At 38.8% G+C, this 12,259-nt stretch overlaps 2 protein-coding genes across 4 annotated transcripts in view; one reads left to right on the forward strand and one right to left on the reverse strand.

Annotated features, from left to right (window-relative positions):
- MATCAP2 (microtubule associated tyrosine carboxypeptidase 2) overlaps nt 1–4,593 on the reverse strand; it is a 101,220-nt gene extending 96,627 nt beyond the window's left edge. Inside the window, exon 1 of the mRNA XM_082399526.1 lies at nt 4,462–4,593. Coding sequence (XP_082255652.1) covers nt 4,462–4,578 — 117 coding nt within the window. The 5' untranslated portion in view covers nt 4,579–4,593. The remainder of the gene's footprint in view (nt 1–4,461) is intronic.
- ANLN (anillin, actin binding protein) overlaps nt 4,314–12,259 on the forward strand; it is a 54,095-nt gene continuing 46,149 nt past the window's right edge. For 2 of the 3 annotated variants that reach the window (XM_082399500.1, XM_082399502.1), the window contains exons 1-2: nt 4,314–4,548; nt 10,645–10,798. In XM_082399500.1, the coding sequence (XP_082255626.1) occupies nt 4,531–4,548; nt 10,645–10,798 (172 nt within the window). In that variant the 5' untranslated portion in view covers nt 4,314–4,530. The remainder of the gene's footprint in view (nt 4,549–10,644; nt 10,799–12,259) is intronic. The other variant, XM_082399501.1, reaches the window with a different exon arrangement.

A 12,259-nucleotide genomic window follows, 5' to 3' on the forward strand; every position in this document is an offset into this window, starting at 1 on the left:
CATTCATTCATTCAACAAATATCTACTGAACTCGTGTGCCCTGAAGCTGCTAGGTTACAATTACCAACAAGACAAGTCCCTGCCATTCCATCGCTTACAGTCTAGTAGAAGAGGTAGATAGATGATAAACTTAAACACATATCTAAAATGATCCCACGTAAATGGTAAATGCAATGAAGAAAATATAACAGAGTAATGGGATAGAACATGACTTGGGGGGGAGAGAGGAGGGGTGTGGCCACCTGATCAGACAAGTCTTCTTGAGGAGATAGCACATTTGAGCTTAGACCCAATTAATGAGCAGCCAGCCATGGGTAGATCTACAAATATCCAGGGGATAGAAAGTTCTTGAGGCAGGAAGAAATTTGGCCTATTTTTATGACTAGAAAAAAGTCCTATGAGGCTGGAGACTAGTGGGAAAAAGAAGGGAGAGTACTGTGGTATCTGGAGAATATTAGGATACTAGGAGAGGCAAGCAAGGTTCAGGTCATGTAGGGCCCTGTAGGTATGATAAAGAATTTGGATATTATTCTAATTGCAACAGAAGACATAAAATGGCTCAAAACAAGAAATTGACACTGTACAATTTACATTTTAAAAAGCTTCCACTCTATGAATAAATTGCTAAAACTAATAAGATTGCTCAATAGGTTTGCAATAATCATGTTCCTATATATCAATAACAGAGTTTTAAAATATAATTAAAAGATACCATTTATAAAAGCAATAACAACAAAAAAGATACACAGGAACAGATTAAAGAGTTTAAAGATCCTTATGGAAGTACATTATAAACATTTTTGGATGATATTAAAGAAGGCTTAAATTAACGAAGATATATCCGTGTTCACAAATGTAAAGGCTTGATATCACAAAGATGTCATTTTCCTCCAAATTATTTGATAAATTCAGTAGGATTCCAATTACAAATCTCAAGAGGATTTTTTTTTCCTTTGTGGCACTTGACAATCTGACCCCAAAATTTATATGGAAGAATAAGGGGACAAAATTAACCACGTCAATTTTTAATTTGCCCTATCAGATATCAACACATAATGAAAACAGTTCAATATTGGGTGAGGAATAGACAAATAAACCAGTAGAACAGAATAAAGAGCTCCTAAATAGACCTACATATACAGGAGAAGTTGGTACATGACAAAAGTGGCATTAAGGTCAGTGGGGAAAGGATGGACAATTAAATAACTGCTGCTAAGACACTGGGTTATCCAAACAAAAAACAAGATCAATCCAGATAATTTAAAGACAAAACCATGAAAAACCCATGCTTTTTAGAAGAAAATATGAGAGAATATATTTACAACTTCAGGATAGGGAAAGGGAAGGATTTCTTGAGACATAAAAAGCACAAACCCTACTGGAAAATATACATATATTTAATTATATTAATAGGAAACATTTCTGTACATCCAAGACATCCTAAAGTGAAAAGACAAACCATAAACTAGGAAAAGATTTTGCCAGCCAAAAAACCAGAAAGAGTTATTTTCCCGGAAAATAGTAAACAAACAACAAAAGCCTACAAATCAATAAGAAAAAGCAACCACATAGAAAAATGGGCAAAGGATATGAATTTGAAATTCACAGAAAAGGAAAACTTAAAGGCCAATAAACACATGAAATAATGTTCACTTCCATTAGTAATAGGATAAATGCATACAAACAAGAATGACAGAATCTAAAAAGTATCCAAGTACTAGGGAGGCACTAGAGTAGCAGGCATGCTCATTTAAAGCTGATTGGAATATAAATTGTTACAATCGTTTTGAAGAGCAATTTATTTTTAATATCTGGCAATAATATTGAAATATATTTATTGAAATGATCCTCTAATTCCTAGGTATATTATTCTAGAGAAAGTTTTGCATGTATGTATAAGGAGACATAAAAATATTCATGGCATCATGGGGTCTTTGGAATGAAAAACTGGAAATGAGCTAAATGTCCATTAACAGGATAATGGATACATAAATTACAAGTATATTAATACAATAGAATACAGCAGTGAGAATGAATAAAATGCAGCTATACCTGTTAGTGAGGATGAATCTCATAAAGACAATATTCAGAAAAGAAACCAACTGCAGAAATTTTTACTTACAGTAAAAATAAAATTTATGTAAAACACTATATATTGATATGGATATATACGTAGATGTAATAAAAGTACATACATTTCATGGGGATGATAAACATGAAAATCAGGATAGTTTTACCCCTGGGGAATGGGATTAAGGAGGAATACACAGGAGACTTCAATTATAAAATTACATATTTTTTAAGCTAGGTGGTGGGTACACAGTTATCTGTTCCATTCATTAATTTTTTGGTAAAGTGGAAATATTTTATAACACAATTTTCAAGAGGAGAAAAGTAATTCTAGCTTATAAACTGAAGCGTGAACTATCAGAGGGTAAGAAGGGAAATAGGGAGAACTGTTAGCAGACAGTTGCAGTATTCTAAGAGAGTAGACTTGAGTCTCTAGCACAGCTTCGGGCACATGGTAGGTGTTTAACGAACTTCAGCTACCGTGTGGTGGTTTGCTATTATCATCATCAGGGTAAAGACAGGGGGATTGTGAAGAAAGATAAACTAAATGTTTTGGGTAGTTATATTGAGTGACTTGCTGTATTTATCTCTTTTAGTCTTGACTAGGATCTGGTCATAAAGAATCTAAGGCTCACAGAGGCCAAAGCCGGAAGGCGCAAGCTTTCATAAATTTCTATTGACTCATTTTCCAATGTCGCGTAAACTTCCTCCTGAACCCGCACTCCTCAATACACCCACCACTTTCTGGTCCAGCACTGGAAAAAAATTCAAGCGGCTTTTCTCTTTGGTTCTTAAGTAGCATATTTTGAGTTAAATATTAATAATTCGATACAGCAAACACTTGGATAGGGGCTTATTACTTATTACAGAATACTTTTGGATCTCTTTTAATTTTTCACCTGATCCTCCAAACAACTCTGAGGACTGGCAGGGCAGCTGATTATTCCTGTTTTACCGATGAGTAAACTAAAATCCAAAGAGGCTAACCTGGTGACCATGAACTTCATGGAATCATATCTTAAACATTTTGTGATTGAGTGGGCATTTTTCAGCTTTAATTGTACTTTCAAAGGAGACTATGACTCCCCAGAAAGGTCTAAGAAATACTGAGTTAAATAATTTGCCTAAAGCCTAAGGTCACAGGGTCTTGGTGGAGCCAAGACCTCAAGGAATTTCTTCTTATCCCACACTCAGAATTCTTTCCATTACAACGTATAGCACCAAAATTCAAATTAGAGATATTATTAGTGAAATACTTTTTGTAATGTTTACTGACTGCTAAGATGGAAACGTTATTAAATACACCGAAACTTCTTACTTGGGAGAAATAGTTTTGGCCTGTTCAGCCGTTGGGCAGTCACTCAGCAATCTACTCTGTGTTACAGATGAAGAAGTCCAAACCTGTTTGTTGTCTTTGTAACAAGCCCTAGTACAGACTTACTAAATAAGAAATAAATCTGATACAGTAACTATAAAACGTACTTTACAATTCTCAGTAATCTACAGAGAATAATCATGAAATACAGCTTGATTCAGCGGTGGAAAGCAGACTATGAGCTGAGAATGGGATTTTCATTTCTCCTGGACCAGTCACTTAATGTCTCAGGGTCTCCCTTCTCTTAGCTGTAAAAGGGAGGATTAAAGTGGGTAGCTTCTCAGTTCTAACACTGCATGCAGTTTGATGGGATTAAAATAAAAAGGGACGACAGGTGTTTGTGTATAAACTCTTTACACACGGTCTGTTAATGTTAACCTTATTTTCCCAGTGAGAAAGGCCAGTGCCCAAGGTGGCTAACTGGTCATTAGCCCCAAGTGTCCGGGGGCCCAACAGACCTGGCCCTCAAGAAGGCCAAGCCTGAGTCCCCCTTGGGATGAAGTAGGGGCGAGCGGGCAGGTGGACAGAAAGCTATGTCAGGTCCATGGTCCAGTGGGATTTCAAACAGAAGGGCCCTTAATCCTAAATTTAGGAATTAAGGAAAGCGGAAACGCCCAAGCACAGGCGCGAAGGGACCTGCTTAAACAGGCTGGGGTGTGCGAGCGTTTGGGGTGGGGCTTCGAGCCCGGAGGCAGTTGAAGGGCCGAGCGCAGCACCTACCTCCGCATCTCCGCCGCCAGGGGTGGGCTATCCCTGAGAAGGCTAAGCCACCCTTGGGAACCTCCCAGCCCGGGCAAGGCCACGTGATCCAGCGCTGGTGCGGGGAGAGGCGTGCCCTGCCCCCGCCCCGCCCCGCGCGCATGCGCGCGGCTCCCGGCGCTGAAATTCAAATTTGAACCGCCGCTGAAGGCCGAGTGTGACACTGGAGGCTGTGGGGAAGAGGAGAGTAGGTTGGGAGAGTTCCCCTGCCCCGGACTTCTTGTTTTCTCCAAGTGACACACTGAGCCGGCACTCACTTCTTTTCTTTTTCCGAATTTGAACCACCGTTTCGGTCGTCTCGCAATCGACACGCGAAGCCCCGGGCGATGGACCCGTTTACCGAGGTGAGAAAACTTGCGGGCAGAGCCAGCCATGACCCCTCTCGGCCCCCACCTTCCCTTCCCACCTTCTGTCTACCTCCGGGCCCACCGGGCGGAGAGCGCGTGCGCGCGCGTGCGCAGAGTGTGCGTGCGGGTGTCGGACTGGGGAAGCCAGGAGGGGGGGCCGCTGGTTCCCTCTGTTCTGCGGCTGCAGTTCTTTTGCGGTTTTCTTGTTCTTATCCTGCAGATGAAGCTCTGGGGGGGAAAGCTTTGAGTCTGTCCTCAGTAGCAGTAGTGAAAAAACTTCCTGTCAGCCCCGGTTATTATGTGCCCCTCTGGAGTGGATCCCTGTCCCTTGCGAGGGTGAGGTGGGGGCCTGACCAAAAGATCCCGCTGGAAGTAAAAGCCGGGGTAACTTGCGAGGTGGAGTCGGGTGTCCGAGTGACTCAGTGCTGTGTGTGCAGCCGCCGCCCGGAGGTGGGATGGAATGTGATTTGCAGGGTTCGTGTGGCCCGCAGAGGAGCCGTGCATTTAAGGATGCTGTGAACGAAATGACAGCAAAACGTTAAAATAAGCCGGTGCCTGAAACCATTGCATCCGTTCTTATAAAGTCAGTAGTTCCTTCAGATTCTATTGCTCAGCTAACTAGCAAAGACGATTCATACCTGAGATTGATACAAATTGAAAGGAAACAGTGTTAGCCGAATACGTACAAACCAAAATTAATAGCCCACGATTTAAAAAAAAAATAGTAAAGAAATAAACCTTTTTGGGTATGTTTATGGAGCATACCATTACAGCAATACTTCACTCATCTTTTGTTCTTTGGAAATTAAATATGGATTAATTACATCGTTATTGTGTCGATTATTTGTCTAGCTTTGGCTTCTTGTTGACAATGTACTTTGACACACTCAGGAACTTCCACTCCCTTTTCTTCCAGGACAGTTCCTCATTTTTTAGGTTGTTGTGCAAGTTTCAACTAAAAAAATAACAGTTGTTGCAAAGTGAGCCTAAAAATGTCTCTGCACTAGATTGAAACATTGAATGGAGAGTGGTAATAACTTTTTTTTTTTGAGATGTACTTACGATCCTAAGATATTAAAAGTTTCAACAATTAGAGTTTACTTGTGTTCAAACACAACAGTGTGTATTTTTGTTTACAAATTCTCAATCATCTCTGGGGGAAAACACAGCAATTCGTTAACCTTAAATATTCTAACAGAAATATCCTGAACACATTTTTGTATTAGCTGTAAAGAGTAGAGCTGGTCGTGCACTACATATTTTTCACTTACATTGAAGTTAAAAAGGATACATTATGTTCCAACTTAGAATAGGATTCCTTAAAATATTAGCCCTATGTGTTCTGAATATTTTCATTCTCCTAGGTAACTGACAGGACAAAGCATTTTGAAAGTTGGCTGAAAATTGTACTTTCTTTTACTTAAAAATGTTATTCTAAAGCTAGTACAAATCTCAGCTGAAAGAAACTTTTCTTTAAAAGAAACTTTTCATTTTAGAGTGTGCTCAGAAATATGTATGGTTTATGTTATGAAAAGTTAGATCGGTTGCAGTTGGAATAAACAGCTTTGACATCTTTTCCTTAGTTGGTAATGAGTGAACAATTTGAATTGGTTCCAAAGATTAGGTGCTTAATTATAGCATTCATAACATTTTTGCACAATGAAACTAACTGGTACAGTTCCTTGTCTGAAAAAAAAATTGGAAGTCAGTTAAAATGACTGTCTCAACCAGAGTTCCTTATCAGAACCGTAGAACAGGGAAAATTATTTGAGAGAACTGTTTTCTCAGTTTTCCCAAGGGTGATTCTTAACCAGACCACCCTACAGGCATAGGAGAGATGTTAATTCATTACATTAATACCAGGGCGTTAAGGATTAATCCTCTTGGTAACTCTAGTTGAGAAAGGCTACAACTATCCTAAACTCTTGTTTCCTCAGACAAGGCTGTTGTGCAGTGGTTCTCCTCCCTGCTGTCACTCGTGCTGTCTGGCACACTGTCCTCTCCCTGCTGCTTCTGCCTGGCAAACTCTGTTTCAACCTGCAGCTCACAGTTTGATTCCCCTTCTTCAGAGGGGAGATCACCTTTCACAGTACCCATCTCACTTGCATTTATTTACCCGTTGAACATGTCTTCTGTTAGAATGTAAGCTTCTTGAAGGTAGGACTGTTGTTTCCTACTCAGAGAGATGTTTCCCTAACATCAAGCACATCCAATAATGTTCTGCCGAATTGATACGGAAGAGAGCCATTCAGTGCAAATTATTTTACAGGCCAATAATTATATACAACAGTAACTGTTCGGACATTTTAGCAATATTGTTTTCTCTATTGTAGAAAATTTCAAATATAATGCCTCCACCACCCAGCAACACGTGGCCATATTGTTTTACTGTATCCCCTTCTAATCCCTCCCACTGAATTATTTGGAAGCAAATTCTAGAGATCATATAATTTTATATGTAAGTTCTTAAGTATTTATCACTGAACACTAAAGACTTAAAAAAAATCATAATGCTACTATCACACCTAAAAAATCAACAGCAGTTCCTTAATATCATCAAATATTGTAAATGTTCAGTTTTCCTTAAGTGTCTCATGTTTTTGCAGTTTGTTTGAATCAGCATCTAGACAGGGTCCACAGGACCATGTCTTCCTAATGTTCTTCATGGACCAACCAGAGATGAAGAATCCATCTTGATTTATGGATGAACAAGCAGTTAAGGCACATGTTTATTATGATGATCAGCAGATAGTATTAAAAAAGTTATATTGATTGTATGAATTTGGTTAGTTTTGCTGATGATAAGTTCTTTAAAAGAGCAATTGGATTTAGTCAAAAGATAGTTTATAGAAAAGTAGTTAAGAGTCCAGACTCCGGAGCCTGGTTCTGAATCTTGGCTTGCCACTGTTTTTTTTTTATTTTTTAATTTTTTAAATTTTTGTCCACGTTGGGTCTTTTGTTGCTGTGCGCTGGCTTTCTCTAGTTGCAGCCAGTGGTGGCTTCTCTTGTTGCGGAGCACGGGCTCTAGGCACACGGGCTTAGTAGTTGTGGCTCGCGGGCTCAGTAGTTGTGGCTCGTGGGCTTAGTTGCTGTGGCATATGGGATCTTCCCGGACCAGGGCTCGAACCTGTGTCCCCTGCATTGGCAGATGAATTCTTGACCACTGCGCCACCAGGGAAGTCCCTGCCTTGACACTTCTTAACTGTGTGACCTGTGGCTTGTTATTTAACCCCTGCCTGAGTTTCTTCATCTATAAAACAGTAGTAAAAACAGAATTTTACCAAATCATATTTTGAAGATGAAATGAGTTAGTGTGTGCAGACACTGAAAGTACTTTATATTAAGTCCTGTATAAGCATTAGTGATTGTTGTAATTGTTGTTAGGTGGATTTAAAACCATCAACTTACTACTCATGATGTCAGTATTAGCCTCTTAGTGTGAAGATCTGCTCACGAGTGATGGTCATCCCACTCCAAGACTAGCACAGAGAAACGCAGAGCTAGGTGTGCCAAGTCAGAGCTTTCTATGTAGGAACCTTAAAAGAGAAAAAGCTACAGTTAAAATACATAAAGCATCTTTTCTTGTGATATAAATAGACATACATGCTATCACTGTTTTGGATAGAGTTTCTCTAATTTTCCAGAATTAAGCGAAATCTCTGTGATGACCTGGGAAAGAATGCTGCTACAGCATTTTGAAAATAATAAGTTAATTGTTATTGAGTCTACTTTGTTTAAGAAGGCAAGAAAATCAGTAATATCTCCTAGAAAAAATTTCTGTCAGAAATAGTTTGAGGGATATGGGGCAGAAATTGCTTTAGGACTATATGCTTCAGTTATCTTAGATTCATCCATGTGGAATACCTTCCTGATTATGTTAGTAATTGCAGTGTATTTTTTTTTTAATGCCTCTGTTATTTGAAGAAGGAGGTGTGATATTTGAAGGAATGTACCTTATAAATAAAAGATCCCTTAAATTCCTGTTACATTTTTATAAGGAAGGGTGACTTACATTTATTGAGCTGTTGAGTTTATGTATTTTAGATACATCATTTCTTTACATTAATAATCTTTGGTACTTACTAGTTTTATTTTACAGATTAGGGAACTTTTTTGCTTATCTACTTTAATATGTTTTAATCTTGAAAGTTTTGAAACTAATTTAGCAAAAGAACACTTGTGTATATTTGAATGGCAAAACCACATTCTTCTGTGACCCATTGCTCATAGTAACCGAAGATATACTGACTCATAAGTATTCTAACTGACCAGAATGGAATGTGGGCGTGTCCATGAATGAATATAGTTAGTCTAGTTTTGTATCTTGGGAGTGATATATTTTATTGTGGGAGAAATTATCAGACATATATGAATTTGTGTAATACTGTCACTTTTGAGTTTGTTGAAGACTTTTATTTAAAGGGTGAAGGTCTTGTGTTTTGGAAGGCATTTGGCTCATAAATTACGCTTTCAGTGACATAGCATTTAGGTTTAGTGTTACTTCTTTCAATGAGAAATCATTCCTAAGTAGAGAGTTGTGCCTTCTTCCAAATTTAGCTCATGCTTCTTTTGCATACTCAGAAGGATTAAAAAAATTATTACTCTGTTTTAATTAAGCAATTAAAAAGGTCAGATGGAGTTTAATTCCTTAGTCTGCACTAACTGCTGTATCTGTGTTTGCAGGGCAGTGTGTAAACTCCAACCAGTAATCTGCATGCCTCCTTCGGTTGTGTTCATTTGAAGGAGAATGAATTGTTTTACAGGGTCAAGTGTTTGCTATACTACACTGATTTGAATAGGAGCATACATTGGGGTTAGAAAAGAGTAGTATTCACGATTCTATGGAATGGCTAAGATTTCAACTTAAAACTGTTTTATTGTATATTGATATTTAATTAAATAAAACATAAGATTATTTAGGCTTATTTATTTTTCTCTTAGGAAGTGTCTTATGTCTTCAAAGGACTATTATGCCAGTTATCTCTTGCCATCACACCAAATCTTAGTGGTTGTATTAGTTTTGCTGCTACAACAAATTATTACAAATTTACTGGCTTAACATCACACATATTTATTATCTTCTGTAGGTCAGAAGTCTGATAGGTTTTGCTGAGTTCAGATCAAGGTGTTAGCAGGATTGTGTTCCTTTTGGATGCTCTAGGGAGAATCTGTTTCCTCGCCTTTTCCAGCTATAGAGGCCACCTGCATTTTTTGGCCTGTGGCTTCCCTTGTCACATCTTCTCTGACTCTGAGCTTCTGGGCCTCTCTTCCCTCATAAGGACAATTGCCCTTTTGAGGCCCACCCAGAAAATCCAGGATAATCTCTCCATCTCAAGGTCATTAACTTAATCATGTCAGCAAAGTCTCTTTTGCCATGTAAGGTAACATATTCACCGGTTCATGGGATTAGGACAAAGAACAACTTTGGGGGACCATTATTCTGCCTACCATAGTGGTTAAAACAACCACCACGTTATTTTCCATGATTCAGTGGCTTAGCATTTGGGCTCAGCTGGGCTGGGCTTCTGGTGTCCCCTGCAGTCGTATAGTAGTCTGCAGTGATATACAAATTATCTGGGACTGGATGGTCTAAAATAGCCTTCCTCTCAGGTCTGGTGGTTGATGCTGGCTGTCAGCTGGGCCATGTGTCTAGCAGGCTTAACCTGGGCTTCTTCATGTGGAGGCAGTGTTCCAAGAGAGTGAGAGCAGAAACTGCAAGACCTCTTGACTCCTGGGACTGGAAGTCACATACACAGTGTCACTTCTGCTGCGTTTTAATGGTCAAAGTGAATCATAAGGCCATCCCAATTGAAATAGCTTTTGATGGAAGCAGAAAAAAATTTGTGGCCATTTAAAATCTCATACAACTAACTTAACACATTTTATTCCCCCTTTAATGTTCATATTACGTCTGTAATTAAATTTTGACATGGGGGTGTTCATTTGGTGAATCTTGACTTAATTACTTAGGATTTCACTTTTGAAATGTATTTAACTGTTATCGTACATGATGGCAATTAGTGATTTTAGAAGATACCTGAAGTTTTCTGAACCTTTGACGAAACTTGTGTTTTAACGCTCTGATATACGTAGAAACTGCTTGAACGAACCCGTGCCAGACGCGAGAATCTTCAGAGGAAAATGGCTGAGCGGCCCACCCCAGCAGCAAGGTCTGCGACTCAAGCCAAGCGAGTCAGGGAGCCGCTTTCAGAAGCAAGTAACCAGCAGCCTCTGTCTGGTGGTGAAGGTAAAAGGCTTTGTGGGGAACAGTAAACTTTGCATTTTTTAAAAGGTGATAAGCGCCAAGCATTTTATTGTTCATGCAGAAGAACCAAGGTCTTTGGGAGACAGATGGCATAGCCTCTGGGAGAAAGATCAGCCTTTTGTATTCCAGACCTATTATATTAGGCCTAGAACCTATCAGGCCAGAGCAGAATTTCTAACAAATATTTCAAATTAACTGGTTGAACTTTATTTTCCTCATTCCAAAATTATCCTTAAAACCTCTCAGGGAAGAATAATAAAGGAGCACTGGGGCACTTATACTGCCATGGTATAGAGTTTATCTACCCCAACAGGTGCCAGCACAGCTGACCACCAGGTTTCAGATGTGTCTGTGGCGTGAGCAGGGCAACAAAAGGCAGACCTGCCTGCAAATGCTTGTAATTTAATGAGCCTTTTCATCCTCTGTCTGCTGAACCATCTCTCTCAGGCTGGGCACAAAGTACAGGTTGTTAATCTACAGAACTGGTGAAATTAAACAGAAACAAAATTAAGTAACCTCCCTCCCCACCCCCAACAAACCCACACACACCTGGAAGCTTGTCTTATTCTTTCCTAAATCCTGGCATCCTCAGCCTACGTCAGTCAGCTGGCTTAATCTTTTCCAAGCATTTGGAATAATCTGGAGATGATCATTTCCCTTAGTATAAATTTAAAATACATATAGAAAAAGAGTATTACAGAGGGCAAAACCAATATTACAAAAGAGATGAGGGCATAGTGCTTGTTCTCATTACTTTGTGAGCTAACCATAGAAGGAGAATTTATTTTTGTGTGTTAATACATTTTGAAGGGAGGGAATACCATATATATTACATAGGAAATAGAGACCTGGCTCCAGTCCAGGATCTCTTCATTGTGGCATGGGTTTATGCAATCAAATATTGAGTACTATGTACTTGAAAACTAGTGGTTGGAACTGTGTTTTGATGCTTAAATCGAAAGATTTACTGTTATAAGTAATGTAAACTCAAAGAATTCTTTACTCCCAGATAGTGAAGCATGTTAAATAGGAACACGTCCAAAAAATGACTAGATAAGTTCGTTGAAAATATACCCTTAAATGAGTTGCAGAAGACTGGAAAGGTTCATGATGTACATTTAATTAGATTGATGTTTATGAGGGCAATCATGACTTCCCACTAATCATGCTTTGGTTACTACCAGAACAAGAACACTTGGTTAGACAGCCAATGAAACTGACCTCTTATGGAATTTACATTCCTACCTTTTAAAGTATTAGTTTTCCAGGAGATATATTAAAACTCATTCTTGGGTAAAAATTATATGCCTTGTGTTTGAATAGCTCCTTTTTCTTTTAGGACTTTTAAATTTATTTTATAGGTGTTCGTGGAAGTTTAAAATGTAAAATGTTGTTAAACACTTGTGCCAATGAATTTGTTTGGTATTGACTAGATAATTCAGT

Source organism: Balaenoptera borealis (assembly GCF_965194805.1).
Source record: "Balaenoptera borealis genome assembly, chromosome: 7".
Taxonomy (NCBI): Eukaryota; Metazoa; Chordata; class Mammalia; order Artiodactyla; family Balaenopteridae; genus Balaenoptera; species Balaenoptera borealis.